The sequence below is a fragment of the Choloepus didactylus genome, chromosome 8 (assembly GCF_015220235.1).
Source record: "Choloepus didactylus isolate mChoDid1 chromosome 8, mChoDid1.pri, whole genome shotgun sequence".
Taxonomy (NCBI): domain Eukaryota; kingdom Metazoa; phylum Chordata; class Mammalia; order Pilosa; family Megalonychidae; genus Choloepus; species Choloepus didactylus.
In genome coordinates, this window is record NC_051314.1 from 125,703,499 (window position 1) to 125,723,271 (window position 19,773).

At 43.4% G+C, this 19,773-nt stretch overlaps 1 protein-coding gene across 4 annotated transcripts in view; it reads right to left on the bottom strand.

Annotated features, from left to right (window-relative positions):
- Nucleotides 1-19,773, bottom strand: part of CD4 (CD4 molecule) — a 29,511-nt gene that overhangs the window by 7,282 nt on the left and 2,456 nt on the right. Inside the window, exons 1-5 of one of the 4 annotated variants that reach the window (XM_037845794.1) lie at nt 19,209-19,351; nt 18,863-18,919; nt 18,558-18,720; nt 8,375-8,482; nt 8,099-8,263 (exon numbers count right to left, since the gene is read on the bottom strand). In XM_037845794.1, the coding sequence (XP_037701722.1) occupies nt 8,099-8,263; nt 8,375-8,482; nt 18,558-18,633 (349 nt within the window). In that variant the 5' untranslated portion in view covers nt 18,634-18,720; nt 18,863-18,919; nt 19,209-19,351. Of the gene's footprint in view, nt 1-8,098; nt 8,264-8,374; nt 8,483-17,117; nt 17,257-18,557; nt 18,721-18,862; nt 18,920-19,208; nt 19,353-19,773 lie in introns of those variants that run through there. The other 3 variants (XM_037845796.1, XM_037845795.1, XM_037845797.1) reach the window with 3 other exon arrangements.

Sequence of the window (19,773 nt, forward strand, 5' to 3'; positions counted from 1 at the left end):
ATAACCTTGTATCCCTGGGCTCACACTGGCACTCACCCCATCCTCCCCTTTATTTGTCCCTTCAGTTGCTCCTCCCCTACTCTTTCCCCTGGATTGACACACTGGTTAGCTTCCCACCATCCTGGTACATTCCTTTTACAATTTACCAAACTCCTTGAAAGAGTAGCCTACTCTGGCTATGCTTTCTTTTTCCTTTCTTTTGAGTCTGTCCTCCATTTCTAAGTGCCATTCCTTTTTCTTCACCTTGGACTCTTGTTCTGACTTCTAGATTTAGGCTTTACCCCATACGCTGTCTTTGGTCCTCTTCCCCATTTCTATAGACTTTTTAAATTCCACTGGGTCCCCTTTTGTCTCTGCAGATGACTCCCCAATCGATATTCCAGCCCCTACCTCTCTCCTCCATCCTGGGCCTGCATTTTCAGTGGCCCATGGGATAGTTTTATCCGAATTTGCTGACATCACCCCAAACTCAATTGGTTCCAAGTGAAATGCATCACCCTCTCCCTAAAACAATTTTTCTTCCTCCTTCCCCACTGTGGGTCACTTGTACAGGCTGTCCCACACTTCATAAAAGTGATTGCAAGATGTTGGGTAAGGTCTGAGAGTCTGGGATAAGTTCATGGAGGAGAACAGTATCGGACCAAACCTTAAAAGAAGGATAGGCACTGTCCTAGAGGGAAAGGGGAGCAGCACTGTAGGGAGGAAGGAAAGCCCCTGAAAAGCAGTGCGGGCAGGCTGCGAGGAAACCAGCCGGTGTGGACGTTTCCCACTGGGAAGTCGTGGGCCTCGGGTCTGTCTGGCAGAGGCTTCCAGGCTTGGTCTAAGGGGCAAGGGAGTGATAGGGAGAGTGATAGTGCAAAGCAGCTCTTGGGAAGGCAGCGCGAGGGCAGGCAGGAGAGAAATCCGAGTAGGAGAGTCCAGTAGCCAAGAGAACAGAGAAGCTTTCTCTTTAGTAGGTGGGCCTTGGCCAGCAGTGGTGGCATATGGGTGGCATTCCCGTGGGAACAAAGAAGAGGATTGAAGAGGATAAAACAGAAAGACATTTTCAAAAGAGAGAATGCCCACACTTGGCGACTGATGGGAAGAGATGGAACGGATCTTCAGGGATTGAAGAAGGGGAAAATTTTTTGACACTGTGGTTCAGAGACAGGGGGGCCCGGGAGAGTGATGCCACTTTCATCAAAGGTCGGGAAGTTGAGGAGCCAGGCTGTTCTGGAGGAAGTTAAATCAAAGAAACAGAACAAATGCGCTGACACAAAAGACTTAAGAATTTTTAGAAAGGAGCACATTGTTTCAATCTCACAGGAGATCAAAGAAATGCAAATTAAAACAACGATATGTTTTTCAACTATCAAATTAGAAAAAAAGTTTTAAATAATAAAACGCAGAGCTGGCAAGGATGCTAGTGAGAGAAGCACACAGCGACATTAACCAAAGTTAGTGTAAATGGACAGAACCTTTCTGGAAAGCAATTTTTGCAATATACACCAAGTATTTTTAAAAGTTCATATCCTTAATTTCATTTCTAGAATTATATCTTAAAACAATAATTTAAAAATGCAAACCAAACTTTAGGTACAAAAATAATTATGGTGTTCTTAAAAGGATGCATTTAGACAAAAGGATAATGACTGTATACCGAGTACATTCATTTGATGGAATATTAGGCTGGCAAAAATGCTGTTTACAAATAAATTTTAATGAAATGGAAAATACTCATACATTTTAAGTTGTTTTAAAGTGGTCTTTATTTTTCAGTTTGGTCATTTGAACTACAAAAATTATACATACTCATAACACTTCTGCCTTCCGTTGCCCACACTTCTAATTTGGTGTAGATCCTTCTATACTTTTTTTCTTTGCTCATGCAAATATATTTGCACACATTGAATTTTTAAAATTAAAATGGGATTATAGTACATATATAGATTACTCTTTTCATTTAAGAAGACATCCTTGACATCATTCTATATATGGAGCATCCATTTTTTTAATTATGAAGGCTAGTCTTTTTATTCTGGTGATTTTTCAAATTAAACTTTTTATTTTTAAATATTTGTAAGAAATAATACAGAGAGATCCTGTATAACTTTTACCCAGCTTTCCCCAAAACTATAATACAGTTTAGTTGTATAGTACAGTATCTCAACCCGAATGCTGACATTGATACAACTAGGATGCAGAACTCGCCAGCAAAACACAGATCATTCTGATTGCCTTTTTATAACTATATCTCCTGCCCTCATAGACCCCCTTAATCACTGGCAACCACTAATCTGTTCTCCATTTCTATAATTTGTCAATTCAAGAAAGTTATATTAATGGAATCATATAGTAAGTTGCCTTTGGGGATTGGCTTTTTTCATCAGCATAGTTCTCTGCAGATACACCTGGGTTGTTGTGTGTCTCCATAATGTGTTCCTTTTTATTGCTGTATATTCCAAGGTATGGGCATAACCATTCACTCATTCAGTTTGGAGCTATTATGAATAAAGCTGCTATAAACATTCATGTACAGCTTTTTGTGTGAACATAAGTCTTCATTTCTTTGGGATAAATGCCCAGGAGTGCAATTGCTGGGTCTTTGCAGATTTAGTTTTTTAAGAAACTGCTGAATTATTTTCCAGAGTGGCTGTACCATTTTACAACCCCACCAAAAATGTATGAATGATCCAGTTTTTCTGCATCCTCACCAGCATTTGGTGTTGTCACTATTTTTTATTTTAGCCATTTTGATAGGTGTGTAGTGATAACTCTTGGTGTTAATTTGCATTTCCCCAATGGCTAATGATGTTGAACATCTTTTCATGTGCCTATTTCCCATCTGAATACCCTCTTTAGTGAAATGTTTATTCACATCTTTTTCCCATTTTTGAATCGGATTATTTGATTTTTTAATGTTGAGTTTTCAGAGTTCCTTATATATTCTAGATAGTAGTCCTTTGTCAGCTGTGGTTTGCAAATATTTTCTCACTCTCTTTAAATTGTCTTTTCATCTTAATAGAGTCTTTTGCAGATCAAATTTTTTAAAAATTAAATTCAGTTTTATTGACATATATTCACATACCATACATCCATGGTGTACAATCAACTGTTCATAGTACCATCATATAGTTAGGCATTCATTATCCCAATCTATTTTGAACATTTTCCTTACACCAGAAAGAATAAGAATAAGAATAAAAAATAAAAGTAAAAAAGAACACCCAAATCATCCCCCACATCCCACCCTATTTTTCATTTAGTTTTTTTCCCCATTTTTCTAGTCATCCATCCATACACTGGATAAAGGGAGTGCTGATCAAATGTTTTTGATTTTAATGGAGATCAAGTTGTCAAGTTTTCCTTTTGTGGATTGTGCTTTTGGTGTCAAGTTTAAGAACTCTTTGCCTAGCTTAGATAGTGAAGATTTTCTCTTTGTGTTTTTTTTCCCTGTGTTAATAGTTTTATATTTAAGTCCATGATTCATTTTGAGTTAATTTTTTTAATTAAGGTGTGGGACTTTGTGGAGGGTATGTTTGTTTGTTTTGGTTTTGGTTTACTTTTGTTTTGCCTATGATGTCCAGTTGCTCTGGCACCACATGTTGAAAACTCGTCTTCCCTCCATTGAACTGCTTTTGCACCTTTGCCAAAAATCAGTTTGGGCCCACTTGGCAGGTAAACCCACTGCCCTTCCCCCTAGGTGGGACATGATTCCCAGGAGTGTAAATCTCTCTGGCAACATGAGACCTGACTCCCAGGGATGAGCCTGGACCCACCATCATGGGATTGAGAAAATCTTCTCAACCAAAAAGGGAAAGCAAAATGAAACAAAATGAAGTTTCAGTGGCTGAGAGACTTCAAATGGAGTTGAGAGATCGTCTGAAGGTTATTCTTATGCGCTATATAGATATCCCTGTTTAGTTTTTAGTGTATTGGAATTGCTAGAAGGAAATACCTGAAACTGTCAAACTGCAACCTGATAACCTTGATTCTTGAAGACGATTGTATAACTATGTAGATTACGCAGTGTGACTGTGTGATTGTGAAAACCTTGTTGCTCACACTCCCGTTATCCAATGTATGTACAGATGAGTAGAAAAATGGGGACAAAAATTAAATGAAAAATAGGGTGAGAAGGGGGATGGAATGTTTTGAGTGTTCTTTTATACTTTTATTTTTATTCTTATTTTTATCTTTTTTTGGAGCAATGAAAATGTTTAGAAATTGATTATGGTGATGAATGCACAACTATATGATGGTACTGTGAACAACTGATTGTACACTGTAGATGATTTATGGTATGTGAATATGTCTCAATAAAACTGAATTTTAAAAAATCAGTTGGGCGTATTTGTGTAGATCTATTCCTGGGTTCTCTATTCTGTTCCATTGATCTATCTGTGTGTCTGTCCCTCCACCAATACCACACAGTCTTGATTACTTTAGCTATATACTAGGTCTTGAATTCAGAGAGACTCGTTTCTGTTACTTTATTCTTTTTTTCAAAATTATTTTAGCTATTCTAGTTACTTTGCCTTTCCATATCAGTTTTAGAATAGACTTGTCTATAGCTATAAAAAAAATCTTGCTGGGATATTGATAGGAATTGTGTTAAACCTGTTTTCAAGAAACATGGTGTATACAACATGCTCTCAAATGTTTGGCAAATCGACAAAAAGAAAGAGAGGGAAAGGAGAGGGAGAGAGAGAGGGAGGGAGAGAATGATATAGTAAATGTGCCAATATGTTAAAAGTTGGTGGATCTGGGTATCTCAGTTGGGGGTATGTTGCTGTTCTCCTCATGGGTTTTGTGTTATTTTTGCAACTACCCTGTAAGTTTGAAATTATTCCAAAATAAAAAGTTTATTTTAAAAAATAAAGAGAACTCCAACATCCTCCCCACTTAGATGCTCAGATCCACCAAATTTGACATTTAGCCACATTTTCCATTTCCTTCTGTTTGTTCCTTTATCAATCCATCCATCCATCCATTCATCTGTCCACCCATCCGTCTGTCTGTATATCTATTTCTCTCTTTTCTAAACATTTGAGAGTAGGTTGTACACCTCATGCTCCTTGAACACTTAATATTTCCATGTACTTCTCCTTAGAACAAGGATATTCACTTATGTAACCACCTTAAGTTACTGTTATCACTTTAACATTGATATAAAGCTTACAGTCTATATTCCAATTTTTCGTATGTCCCAATATGTCCTTTTGAGCATTTTCTCCTCCATTATTAGATCCAGTCCAAGATCATGTCTTGCGTCTAATTGTCATTGTCTCTTTAGCCTCTCTCTCCCTTTCTCTCTCTCTTTACCTCCCCACCCCCCTCATTTCCCATCTCAACCACTCCCAAGCATACAGTTCAGTGGGATTAATCACATCCACAATGTTGTGTTACCCTCACCACCATTCATTACCAGAACTTTTCCACCATCCCAACAATACCCCTACACCCATTTTGCATAAGATATGGTCCATGTTAATATATGTTTTGTGGACATTTGAAAAGAATATGTATTCTGTTGTTGTTGGGTGGAGTGTTCTATAAATGTCAATTAGATCCTGTTGGTTGAGGGTGTTGTTGAATTTTTCTATATCCTTGCTGAGTTACTGTGTAGTTGTTCTATCAATTGTTCAGAGAGGAGTGTCTTCAACTGTAATTGTGGCTTTGTCCATTTCTTCTTTTACCTCTATCAGTTTTCCCTTCACATATTTTGCAGCTTTTTTGTTTTGTGCATACATATTAAGGATTTCTATGTCTTCTTGGTGGATTGATCTTTTCATCATCATGTCCTTCTCTGTCTCTGGTAATTTTCTTTGCTCTGAAGTCTACAGTACCTTATATTAGTATATCCACTCCTGCTTTCCTTTGATTAATGCTTGCATGAAATATCTTTTTCCATCCATTTACTTGCAAACTGTCTATATCATTATATTAGAAGTGAGATTATTGTAAGTAGCATATAGTTGGGTTATGTTTATTAGCCACTCTACCAATCTCTGTCTTTCAATTTTTGTAGTTAGACCATCTATATTTAATGTAAATCAATATCACTTCCCATAAAAAGCAGGCAACTGTTAAAAAAAAAAAAACACCTGAAAACATTACAGTTTAAATTAAAACTAATGCTTGATGACACATCCCAAAATAATTTGGGTAGAGAATAAAAGACTAGAATAAGCAAATTCATAAGACAGAAAGTAGATTCAAAGTTACCAGGGGCCAGGAGAAGGGGAATAGGGAGTTATTGCCTAACTGGTATATCTCTGTACCAAGTGGGTACATCTTTTTGGGGTGGTGAAAAAATTTTGGTAACGGTTGGTGGTAATGGCAGTGCATCATAAATGTAATTAATACCACTGAGTCATACCCTTAAAAATGATTAAAATAGCAAATTTTATGCTATATATATATATATATATGTATCCACAATTTTTAAAAAAAGTAATTTAAAAGAAGGAAGAGAGAGATCTAAGGGACGTATCAACCAAATACAATGCATGGTTTATTTGGATCCTGATTCAAACAAACCAAATGTAAAGATGATATTATGAGACAATTGGGGAAATTTGAATGCTGATTGAATACTTATTGTAATTAGGAATTATTTTTAATTTTTAAGGAGTAATAATGGTATTGTGATTCTCTTTTAAAAAGAGCCATTACATTTTAGAGATACATACTGAACTACTTAAAGATTAAATACTGTCTGGGATTTGGTATACAAAACAACATGGTGAAGGGGTTTGAGGGTGTAGATAAAATAAAATTGGCCATATATTGATAATTGTCGAAGCTGGGCAGGATGAAGTTTCATTATATAATCATTCTACTTTTACGTGTTTCAATTTTTGATAATATAAAATTAAAAATAAACAATGAAATGCAAATAATGATAATCTAATAAACTTATAAAATACAAAATATGTTTACAAAATTGCATTTCATGTGGTGAGGTTTTTCTATTTGTGGTCATATGTAGCAGCTATTCAATAATATGTTAAGTATTAGAGGCCAAACACAGAAGAAAAAAGAATTATTTAAAGAAGAGCATGAGGGAAAAACCGTACATGAAAAAAATATTTCCTTTACTGCAAAATATATTTCTAATAAATATTGGAATGTTAAGTCTGGAGATTTCACTTTAAAAGCTAGAAAAAAATCATACTGTTGCATTTAATCCAAGTAAACAAAGTATCATCTACATGGGTCTGTAATAATAATACTCATGAAATCATAGGTTTTAGATATAGTTATTTTTCTAATACTCATTAAAATAAATCCATAAATATTAAGCTATCAAAATTAATACGGACCACCAAAAGCCATTCCCCAGGCCACCGGCAGTTAGCAGAGGGAAACTATGATGATGAGTGCCCCAGAACGTGACTCCCAGGGGTGTAAGTCTCCCTGGCAATGTGGGACATGACTCGTGGGGATGAGCCTGGCCCTGGCATCGTGGGATTGAGAAAGCCTTCTTGGACCAAAAGGGGGAAGCAAAATGAAGCAAAATAAAGTTTCAGTGGCTAAGAGATCTCTAAATAGAGTTGAGAGGTCACTCTGGAGGTTATTTTTATGCATTATATAGATATCCCTTTTTACTGTTTAGTGTACTGGAATAGCTAGAAGGAAATACCTGAAACTGTAGAACTGCAACCGAGTAGCCTTGATTCTTGAAGACGATTGTATAACTATATAGCTTTTATGGTGTGACCATGTGATTATGAAAACCTGTGGCTCACAGTCCCTTTATCTAGTGTATGGGCAGATGAATAGAAAAATGAGGACAAAAAGTAAATGAATAATAGGGAGAGATGGGGGTATGGGATGTTTTGGATGTTCTTTTTCACTTTCACTTTTATTCTTTTTTGTGTATGGTAATGAAAACGTTCAAAAACTGAATGTGGTGATGAATGCACAACTATATAATGGTGCTGTGAACAATTGATTTTACACTGGGGATGACTGTATGGTATGTGAATAAATTTCAATAAAATTAATTCAAAAGAAAAAAAAAGAGTGCCCCAGAGTCCCCAACCCTTACCCTCTGGGATCCCAGAGTTTGCTAGACGTTTTCCTCCCTGGATGGGGAGCCGGGCAACTGTACCTGTAAACAGCAAGGAGTTCTGTCTTCCCAGAATCTTGGTCCCATTCGAATGTTTCCAGGTGAAGGCCAGGTCCTTACCCTGGGAAGCTTGGCAGGGCAGCTCCACGGTGCCCCCTGCCTCACCCAGCACCTCTTCCTTTCCCTGAGTGATTGCTGGGAGCAGCCCTAGGTGGAAAAGAAGGGGTCAGGCCTCAGTGCTGCCTCCCGCCCCCATCCGCCACCTTCACACCTCCCCACCAGCCCCTCTGCACTGTGATCCCAAGTGTGAGCACTCACCCAGTTGCAGCACCAGGAGCAGGAGGCTGAAAGAGGCTCCCTGGCTCATTGCGGCCACAGTGCTGAGGTCAGCAGAGTCCTGAGCCTCCCCTGCCGGACGGTCAGGGCCTGAGGGAGAGATGAATCGGAATCCACTCATTGGGCCTAGGGCTACAGGGATGACACGTGACACGCACTCTCCCCCTTTAGCACTCTGCCAGTCCATCCAGGTGAGCACCCCAAGATGCCGTGCCTGGGCTGGGCAGGGGTTCTCTGCCAGCTGGAATCAGGAAGGGATTCGTAGCGATTGGTGGGGACTGAGCCCAGAGAGTCAGGCCAGTGTGTGACAGCCATTGATTGCCATGCTAAGACGCTGGCAGTGGATCCGAGGCACAGGGAGCCAGCGAAGGATTTCACATAGAGAAGGACATGATTTGATTTGCAGAATGGATCCCTCCATCTGCCGCATGAAAGGTGAATTGGAGGAGACCAAGTGCAAGAGGCAGGGGTAACAAAACAACGGCTGCCACCAGGGGAGAGAAGATGGGACCTGACCGAAGACAGTGGCTTTGGACATGGGAGTGGGGGAGGCAAATTTGAGAGACCGTTCGGAGATAAAATTCCCATGACTTGAGTCCTGACTGAATTTGGGGATGGGATGAAGGAGAGAAAGAACAGAGAGTCATCCCCTGCTCAATACCAGGCCGACTGTCTTAGATTGCCAAGCTGCTGTAACAAACACCACAGACAACTTAGTTCAAACAACAGGAACATATTGTCTCACAGTTCTGGAGACTAGAAGTCTGAAATCCAGGTGTCCCCAGAGCCATACTTCCTCCGAGGTCTGTAGGATTCTGGTGGGAGCTTTCTAGAAACTCATAATATAACTCAGTCTCTGCCTCCATCACAGGGCCATCCCTCTGTCTCTGCATCAGTCATCTGTCTGTCTGTCTATCTGTCTCTCTTTATGAGGACACCAGTCATATTGGATCAGGGCCAACCCTGGTCCAGCAGGACCTCACCTTAACTAATGACACCTTCAAAAATCCTACTTACAAAGCAGATCATGTCCACAGGACCAGAGCTTAGGCCTCGACCATGTCTTGGGGGTTGGGGGGAGCAACTCAACCCATGGCACCAACCCTTTAAGGCCTCGGAGGGGCACAAGCAGAAAGGTGCTGTTTCAAGTTCAGAGGAAGGAGTGGTTTCTGAGGGCTTAAAAGAGAGTCAAGGCTGAAGGTGGTGCTACGGGAAGGTTCTAAACAGACCGTGAGGAGTGGGCAGCATTGGGTGAGAGCAGAGGTTCTCAAAGTGTGGTCCAGATCATCGTCAGTAGTGGCAGCTGGGACTGTATTAGAAATGCACATTCTTGGGCTCCCACATCAGACACTCTATATCAGAAACAGAGTAGGGTTGGGGAGAAGCTAACCATCTGTGTCCTGAGAGAGCTGGTGGAGGGAAGCTGTGTACAACGATGTGGGAAAGGCATTTGGAGCCTGACTGTAAATCTTGACCCACAGGCTAGAGAGCTGCCTGGGAGCTGATGCTGATTTTTCAGCACAGATGTGACATGATCTATGTAGAGCTTTAGGAAGTACAAGGTGGCCGGGGCCCAGAAGACACGGAGGGAGTAGAGCCTAGAGGAGGACCACCCAGACAGCGCCTTGAAGGCAGGCAGGAGCAGGGCTGAAGCATCTCTGAACTCCAGGCCCAGGCTATAAGTGGGTCATGGAGAGGAACGGGAGGGAGACCAGTGTGGCAAGATGAGCTCCTGCATCCAGAATTATTTTTCTCTCTCTCAAGCCTGGTCTTTCTCTCCCCCAGAGACCACCTAGCACTCTGAGCTCTGTTGCAATCTGCCCATCCTGAATTCCCACAGCACCCTGTTGTTCCCCCACCCCCTGGACATTTCCCACCTTCTACCTCATGATGCAATCATGTGGGTTCCTATCTCTCCCCAACAGCTGGAGCCCCTTGAGGACAGGGATGACAGTCCAGCCAGCTCTGCAGCCACCTCAGCCCTGGCCCCAGCTGAAGCTTAGAGAAGAGGCTCAGAATGTGTTTCGTTAACTCAAACCAAATTGAACTGAATGGAGGATGGAAAACCACTGGTTTCCTCTTTCCAAAATTAACATATTAATTCTATTACCTAAAATCAACCATTGAAGTGTGTGTAGGTTCTCAGCCCCGGCCTGGATGAAGCCTGGCCATCCCATCCATGTTGTTTAATCTTGGGGGGCCCTGCCACCATTCTCCACCCTTCTCTGCCCTGCTGTCTACCAAGGAGGCTGACTGCTTCAGAGTCCATCACCCAGGCTCCCTTGCCCTCCAACTGCCAGTTGGGTTTGGCCAACGGGAAGCTCCAGGAAGAGATGGGAGGGCCAAGGGACAGAGGTTGGGGTATGTGGTGGTTTGAAGCTTTACATACCCTAGAAAAACATCTCTTTAAATGTAGTCCATTCTTCTGGGTGTGGACCCATTGTAAGTAGGACCTTTTCATAAGGCTACTTCAGTTAAGGTGTGACCCACCTCAATTAGGATGGGTCTTAATCTTATTACTGGAGTCCTTTAAAAAGGAATGAATTCAGACATGAGAGAGAGAAAGCCGCGGAAGCAAGAAACTGAAAACAATGAAACCCAGAAGAGAAGGGAGAGACCAGCAGACGCTGCCGTGTGCCTTGCCATGTTCACAGGACAGCCAAGGATTGTTCTTTAGGAAGAAAGCATTGCCTTGAAGATGCCTTGATCTGGACATTTCTCTGCCTCAAGACCCTGAGTGAATAAATTCCTATTGTTTAAGCTGAACCATTTCACCGTATTTGCTTTGGGCAGCCTAGGAAGCTAAATCAGGGTATTCTCCCCCCCCCCTCCCTGGGCTGGGTGGATTTTCTGGGAATGGCTGTCTCGCCAGGCGACAGCTCCTGTCGGTGGCCCCTCATCCAGAGCTCAAGCCCCCACTGCGTTCCAGAACCATCAGTTTCACCCCTCACCTCCTGAAGATGCTTCCTGCTGCTGTTGATTTCCCTAAGCCCATCGCCACCTCTGTAAATAACCCCTCTCTATGGTCTCTTGAGCCACAGGAGGTGCTTCTGTTTCCCACTGGGCACTGATCCACAATCCATGAGAGGGGTGTAGCCCAGAAGGAGGTGCTGGGGGCTCAGTCCTCCTGATGAGATTTGGGAGATGATGAGAAAAGATCCCTTCCAGCCACTCCATCTGCCCAGAAGAGGAACCACTGGGTCTATACATTGTAGGTGCTTGAGATAATTTTTTTTCATGACCATTTTTAAAAAACCTTTCATTCTGAAATACTGTCAAACTTACAGGACAGTTGCAAAAATAATACAAACCTCATACAGAGAACTCCAACACACACCCCACCCAGATCTACCAATATTAACATTTTGCCACATTTGCCATATCATTCTGTCATATCTAACCATTTATCCATCTATCTATCTGCCTATCTATCTATCTATGTTTCTATCAATTTTCTGAACACTTGCATGTAGGTGGTATATATATATTGTGCTCCTTGAACAAATAATACTGCCATATGCCTTTCCTAAAAACAAGGATATTCACTTCTGTGACCACCTTATGTGCAATTAACTAGTTCAAAAACTTCAACATTGATATAAAGCTTACACTCTATATTCCAATTTTTTCATATGTTCTAAAATGTCCCTTCAAGCCTTTTCTCTTTCCTTATTAGATCCTGTCCAGGATCACATATTGCATTCAGTTGTTGTCATCTCTTTGGTTGTTCTTGATATAACTTTTTGTTAAACTTTTTGTTTTTATATAATTTCAAACTTATAGGATGGTTGCAAAAATAATACAAAACCCATACAGAGAATCCCAATATAACTCCCTCCTACAGATACCTAGATCTACCAATTTTAACATTTTGCCACAGTTGCCATGTCATTCTATCCATCCATCCATCCATCCATCTACTTAACCATCTTCTAAACATTTGAGAGTAGATTGTATACATTATGCTTCTTGAAAACCTAATACTTCCATGTATAGTTCCTAAGAACAAGAATATTCACTTATGTAACCACATTAAGTGCAGTTGTCAAGTTCAAGAAATTTAAAATTAAGGTAAAACTTACATTACAGTCTATATCTCAATTTTTTCATATGTCCCAATAATGTCCGTTTTTTTTTTTTTTTTTTGGTCCAAAGCCATTGACATCATTTTTTTTTTTCTCTTTTTTTTGCCCCCATTTTTCTACTTATCCATCCATACACTGGACAAAGGGGAGTGTGATCCACATGGCTTTCCCAATCACATTGTCACCCCTCATAAGCTACATTTTCATTATTTTTTATATATTTGTATTTTATATCCAATAATGTCCTTTTTCTTTTCTCCTCTATTATTAAGTTTAGTGCAGGATGATGCATTGCACTTAGTTTTCATTGCCCTTTTAGTCTTTTTTTTTAAATTGTGGAAACATATATATAACATGAATTTCCCATCTCAACCACTCCCAAACATACAATTTAATGGGATTAATCACATTCACAGTTGTGCTGCCCTTACCACCATCCATTCCCAGAATTTCCTATCACCCCAAACAGAAGCCCAGCACCCACTATGCATCAACTGCCCATTCCCTGTCCTCTCCTCCCTGCCCCAGTACCCTGTACTCTATTTTCTGTCTCTATAAATTTGGATATTCTAGTTATCTCATATAAATGAAATAATGTATCTGTCCCCTTGTGTCTGACTTATTTCACTCAACATTATGTCTTCAAAGTTCGTCCCTGTTGTGGTATATATTAAAATGCCATTCCTTTTTATGGCTGAATTGTATGTATATACCACATTTTGTTTATCCAGTCATCTGTTGATGGGTATTTGAGTTGCTTCTACCTTTTGACTATTGCAAATAATGCTGCTATAAATATTGGTGTCCAAATATGATATGATATATATATATATATTTTAAAACAGGTAAATAAGAAAAGATGAGGACAGGAAGAAGGTTTCCAGGAAAGGAGGGAGGGAGGTTTGTCACTGGGGCGAAGTTGTTTACAACTTAGTGTGTAGAACAGCAGACATTTAGGGGAAGGCTGGGGTGAGAAGGGTGCGGTGGGGGCAGCCTTCCACCTCCCACTGGGCCCCCATCCCAGACTCATGGGTCCTTGGCAAGCAGAGGAAGGAACAAAGACATGGAAAATCCTTTCCTCAGGGTCCAAATTCGGCTTAGCTGGGCAAGTTGCCTGAGAAGGCCAGAGACATTCTCGACACTTCCCTAAATGATGGCTACTTTTCCTCTCCCGCTCCGTGACCCGAGGGTCTGTGCAGAGAGCCACCTCCCCAGCACTGCTCCCCGCACGGCTCCACCCCACCCAGGGCTCAGCTCAGGCGGAGGCTGTGGGTTTCCAGCCGCCGCTCGCTTCAGTGCCTGGGGCTTCCGCTGCCGCCCCAGAGAGCTGGCCTTTGATCCCCACATCCTCAGCCTCCTCAGAGGCTCTCCACCCCAACGCAGTGGCATCCTGTGTACCTCAACCCGGAGACAGGCCAGCCAGCTTGCTGGCGCCTTTCCCTCTCTCTGCTTATTTTCTCTGTTCACATCTGGGCATCTCTGCATCTGTGCCTCCCCATGGCGATGCCTCCATTTTCTACTCCTCTGTGCATCTCTCCCTGTATTTCTTAGGCTGGGAGGCAATTCTGGCTTTCCTGATGTCGCTTGGAGAACCTCTTGCCTCTTCTCCTTTTGCTTCATTCCCCTCTCCAGCTGCCACTTTGCTGTGGCCCCATCCTGCCTGGAAACAGGCATCCTGGCCTCAGCAGGAATGCAGGCTTTCCACAAGCTTCCATCTGAAGGCAGCCTGAGAACCCCCCAAAAAAACAGAGTCCCCCAGAGCAGGGCCTGCAGCCAAGAGGTGGATGCCAGGAGGTGGCTGCCCAGCAGGAGGGTCACAGTGGACAAAGGGAAAAGGACAGAGAGGGAGAGAAACACACAGAGGCCCCCACAGTAGGACAAGAGAGAAAGACAGAGGGAGGGACCCAGAGCAGATCATTAAAGTGACAGCTACACCCCACACGACCCACAGTCACACACAAAGCCCAGGGCAGTACAAGAAGGTGGAAGCAGAGGGAAGAAAGGAAGAAATTCTGAGAGGCAAGACATATGCACAGAGCGGTAGACCAAGAGAGAGACAGACAGCCCAACAAACAGAGGAGACCAAAATGGCAACACACACCCGTGCACTCTCTCAGCCTGTGGGGCTCCTGCCGCCCCAGCCCTTGGCTCCCGGGTTGGGATGAGGAGCGGGGCTGGTGGGGAGGAAGAGGGCACAGCCCCACCACAGCGACAGTCTGTGGTCCCACAGGCACTTTTATCTTCTCCTCATAGTCCCCACGCAGCCCCCTCAAGCTTAGCCACGGGATGTACCCTCAGACACACACACACACACACACACACACACACACACATGCCATGCCTATGCTTACAGGCTTTGTTTAGACTTCCTAGAGACCATGACCCCTCTAAGGGGTCCCTTGTGGTTCGGTGGCTGCAACCTCCGCCATCCTCTCCTTTGCCTCAGATGCCCACGTGGGGGAAGCTGTGCCCGCCTGCCTTCTCCTATCCCCCAAAAGAATCAGAGAGAGCTCAGCCTTACAGCCTTACAAACCCAGGACTCACCTACCCTCTCTCAGCCCACACGGTATCTGCTCCCCCACCCTCGTCACACTTAGTCATTCAACAAACATTTATTGAGTGTCTCAAATGTGCCAGGTCCTTGGCCTACCCACTTTCCCCTAGTGCCACCTCCCCAGGGGCATGGCCTAAGGCACTGCAAGGCTTCTGTCTGGAACCAGTTGGAGGGGGGTGTTTTTATTTTGAGATAGAGCTCTTCTATAGTAAGTGCTCCAAACTGAAAGCTGGAAATCATCTCCTGAGTGTCTCACTCTGTCCTCTGGGAGCTCTTTCCACTGAGGACAAGAGGGCGGCCATTTTATATGAGGCTACAGAATCTAACGCAGCACAAGAAATTATTTGTCAAAAGGTCAGGTATCACTGATCTCCCCCATTGGGTTCTGCTCTCAGCTTGAACCCCTGAAAATTTGCTCCACAAGGATAGGATTCAGGAAGAACAATTCTACCCAGAATGAGATCCTTGAATTAGTGAGAATGGGGCCTTTTATATTTTGATGGATCAGATTATACCCCAGGAGCCCTCTCTCCCAGAAGCAGTCTATGAAGGAAAGGCAGAGGAAACCTGGGTAGAGCAGGGCTTCTAGACACGGAGTTTTGAGGAGAGGGGACAGAGCTGAGGGTGTGGAGGAGGGAGGCTGGAGATTTACAGGGCATCCCCTTGTGGGAAACATGGCATCCTGCTTCTCCCCCAAGCCGCCCCAAGCCCAGGGAGACAAGTCCTTTCCTAGTCCCCTGGCCTCCTTTCCCAGAGCAGACCAAGACGTCTAAAACCAACTTCTCTTAGAAATAATTTCTCTAATGACATATTTGCCTAAAAATATGTATCTATCACTTTTACAACATTCATACGTAGGCGCTCGATTTCAACTCTTTGAGAATTTTGGCTTTCTCATTTCGTTAATCATTTTAAAGCTAATTAAAGTGGAAGGGTCTTTCCACAAATTGTTTCAAAATCCTTTTAAAATGCACAAGTATAGACAATTTTTAAACATGCATAAACAGAAAAGAGAGTTAAAAGAGGATGCATCGATCGATTGCGTGGCTTGTGAAGAGCTGCAGGCATGATTTTTGGGGTGGATTTTTGGTGATTGCATCATCAGGTAAATTGATTTGGGGAGAATTGCCTCTAGACTAGATCCCACTTCTTTCTTTTAATCTTGCTTTTACCCTGTCCTTTTCATTTCTTTTTTATAGGCCCCCTCCCTCCTTAATATTTATGTATTCTTTTTATTTCTTTCCCACCCTTTCTTCCCTCTTTTTCTCCTCTTTTCCCCTTGTTAAATAAAATAAAGAGGCTGCTTGCATTGGGCATTGGTGGGAGGACCCCTTTCCCAGAAAGAATTTTCCAGAAGACAAAGACAAATGACCTCAGGGGCCTTCCAGAAAACTGGAAGGCAAGCCTCCAAAATTGCAGTTAAACAACACTTGGTAATAAGCCAGTCTGGGTCCAGAAAAGATGGTTTATCGGAGTGGAGCATACTATACTAACTGATGTTTATCTCTTCTCCACTTTGCAAGGCCGCCCTATGTAATAAAGAATTTTAATATCAGCCATTCATCATAACCACCGACTTGGAAATTTGCTAAATGCCTTTATAACCAGCTGTGACCAGATGGTCACGGAGACTCTCTCTCCATCCTCCTAGGTCTGAGATCTCCCCGCTCGAGCAGTTTTTCCTTCAACAAACTTGCAGCTTTGATTACGCTGGTGACTGTTTCTTTCGACACCCTCTCGTAGTCTTCGTCTCCTCCACGGCCCATGACAAGTTGCCTTTCCCTGCCTCATGTTCCCAACACCTTCTCTGACCTTGCAAAAGCCACTGTGCCCTGCTGAGCAGCTCCTGCTCTGGGCACTGAGGTGTGCCTTGTGGGGATTCAGGGACGAGCTTGGCACAGTCCCTGTCCTCTTGAAGCTCACAGTCCCAGTGAGAGATGATGGCGGTATGACCAGATGTGTGAGAAGTCAGAGGACAGCCAGAGCCACAGGCAGAGAACTGGGAGTCCAGCACATTCCAGGGCATCTGCCGCCACGTTCTCCTCCCCTTCCCATCCCCAGTGAAAGAAAAGTCTGTCCATCTTACCTCTGGGCCTGTGTCTTTTGTCCCTCTGCTTCTCACACAGGTGTGTCTGTGTGAGGGCTTGGAACCCTCAGTGGGAAGAGGGCTTTGCTCCTCCTGCAGAGATGTGCTTAAATGATGAGAAACAGGAAGACTGGCTCCTCCACACCCCGGGCCTGGGCCGGCCCCCAACGTCACCATCTGGGACTGGGGTCCCCACCCCCTGGTTCTCGGGGAAGACGTCAAAGTGAAAATGCCAAAGTCAAGGGAAAAAGTTAAGCAGAGCCAGGTTTGAGCCCAGAGGGTGGCAAGAAAAGATCTTAGCAGTGATACCGCCATCTGGCCTGGGCTTCAGGGGGAAAGAAGTGGGAGGCAGGTGGGGGGCGTCTGAGAGCAGCTGTGGAGAACCCCCAAGACAGCTCCCTGCTCCAGGGCCCTGAAGGTGTTTGTCCAGTGGGTATCTCCGGGCCTACCTGCCCCAGAGGCATTTATAGATGGCCCAGCATGGCAGGAAGTGTGAGAGCTGGGAGGAGAAGAGACGCTCAGAGTGGCAAGGATCATACTTTGCTTCTTTGAGCCTCAGACTCTGGCCACCCCTCAGATGTTTCTATCTGGCCCAGATCTCTCAAGAGCTCCAAAGATGATATACACTACCTCCTGGACATCTCCATTTAGGTGTTCCTCAGACAAAGCAAACCTGGTTTGCTAATGCTGCCCTTTTGCAAAACACCAGAAATGGATTGGCTTTTATAAAGGGGGCTTATTTGGTTATGAAGTTACAGTCTTAAGGCCATAAAGTGTCCAAGGTAAGGCATCAACAAAGGGTACCTTCACTGGAGAAAGGCCATTGGCATCCGGAAAACCTCTGTTAGCTGGGAAGGCAAGTGGCTGGCGTCTGCTTGCTCCCAGGTTGCATTTCAAAATGGCATTCTCCAAATATTGCTCTTGGAGTGTTTTGTCCTCTCTTAGCTGCAGCTGCTCTTCAAAATGTCCCTCTCAGCTGCTCGTGGGGCGTTTGTCCGCTCTTAGCTTCTCTGGAGCAAAAGCCTGCTCATCTGAGCCTGTGTGGCTCTTTTTAAAGTACTCCAGTGATCCAGTTAAGACCCACTGTGAATGGGTGGGGCAACACCTCCATGGAAATTATCCAATCAAACGTTTCACTCACAGTTGATTGAGTCACATCTCCATGGAAACACTCAATCAAAGAATTCCAATCTAATTAACCCTAATACATCTGCCCCCACAAGATTGCATCAAAGATAATGGCATATGGGGGGACATAATACATTCAGACTGTCACATTCTGCATACCACCACCCTCCAAACCCACTTCCCTTCAAGTTTCCCACTCAGGGCTTCACCATCCACCAAGTTGCTCAAGCCAAATAAACTGGGTGTAACCCTTGACTCCTTCTTCACCCAACCCTTCCCGTGTATTTATTTACTCATTCCTGTGGACAATACCTTCCAAATAGCTCTGAAATCTATCCAGGTCACTCCATCCCACTGCCACTGCTCCAATGCAAGGCGCCATCATCATCCTGTGCCAGGACTACACCTCCTGTCTCCTTGCTGGTCCCCACCTCCTCCATTCTGCCTTCCTCTGGGCCATACACTGCACAGCAACCTGAGAGAGTATTTAAAGATGCAAATATGATCACGCCATTCCCCTGCTAAAACTCTTCAAAACTGAAACATTGCTGACCAGAGTGTAGATTGATACAGTCTCTACATCAACCAGTATGTATCAAAATTTAAACTACACAGACCTATTGACTCCATCCAGCATTTCCACTTCCAGCAATTTACATCACCGATGTACTTTCCTATGTGGAAAATGACATATGAACAAGTTTCTTCATGGCAGCACTGTTGGTGATAGCAAACAATTAGAAACAACCTAAATCAACAGGGGGACTGGTTAAATAAATAATGGTGGATCCATACTATGGAATATTACACAGTCATTTTTTAAAATGGAGAAACTCTAATTACGGATGTGGAACAACCTTCAAGAGATTGTCAAGTGGAAAATGTAAGTGCTACACTGTTGCCGTTTGTCTTTAAGAAAAAAAAAGAGAAAGGAAAAAGAAAAAGAAAGTAGTACATGCATACCTGCTCGGGTATAGTCGACCACCTCTGGAAGGATACATATAAATGTGGAATAAGGAATTTGACTTCCAGAAAGGGCTCTGGCCTTTGTCCAGGATCCTGGAAGCTAACCTCTAAATCCTTGTCATTTCTTGAATGATAGGTGAGTCTTTTTACCTGCCCTCCCCCCCCCATACCTGAGAGTTTATGCTAACGAGATGATTCAGGACAGAGCCAGCCCCACAGGCAGTCTTAGGGTGGCGACTGTCAGGCTAGAAAGACCAACCCCGTGAGTAGAGGGTTGGGGCTTTGAACCACGTAACATCAGCCCAACCTCTGGTGAGGCTGGGCGTGGCTGGAGCTTGAGTTCAACCACTTGGGCAATAATTCAATCAATCATGCTTACATAAGAAAACCCCAGTAAAAACTCCGGACACCAAAGCTCAAGTGAGCTTCCTGATTGGTAACACACATCATGTGCCTGGAGGGTGACGCGTCCTGATTCCGCTGGGGAAGGAGAGGGAAGCTTTGAGACCCTCCCAGAACTTGCCCTAGGCATCTCTTCTTTTGGCTCCTTCTGGTTTCTATT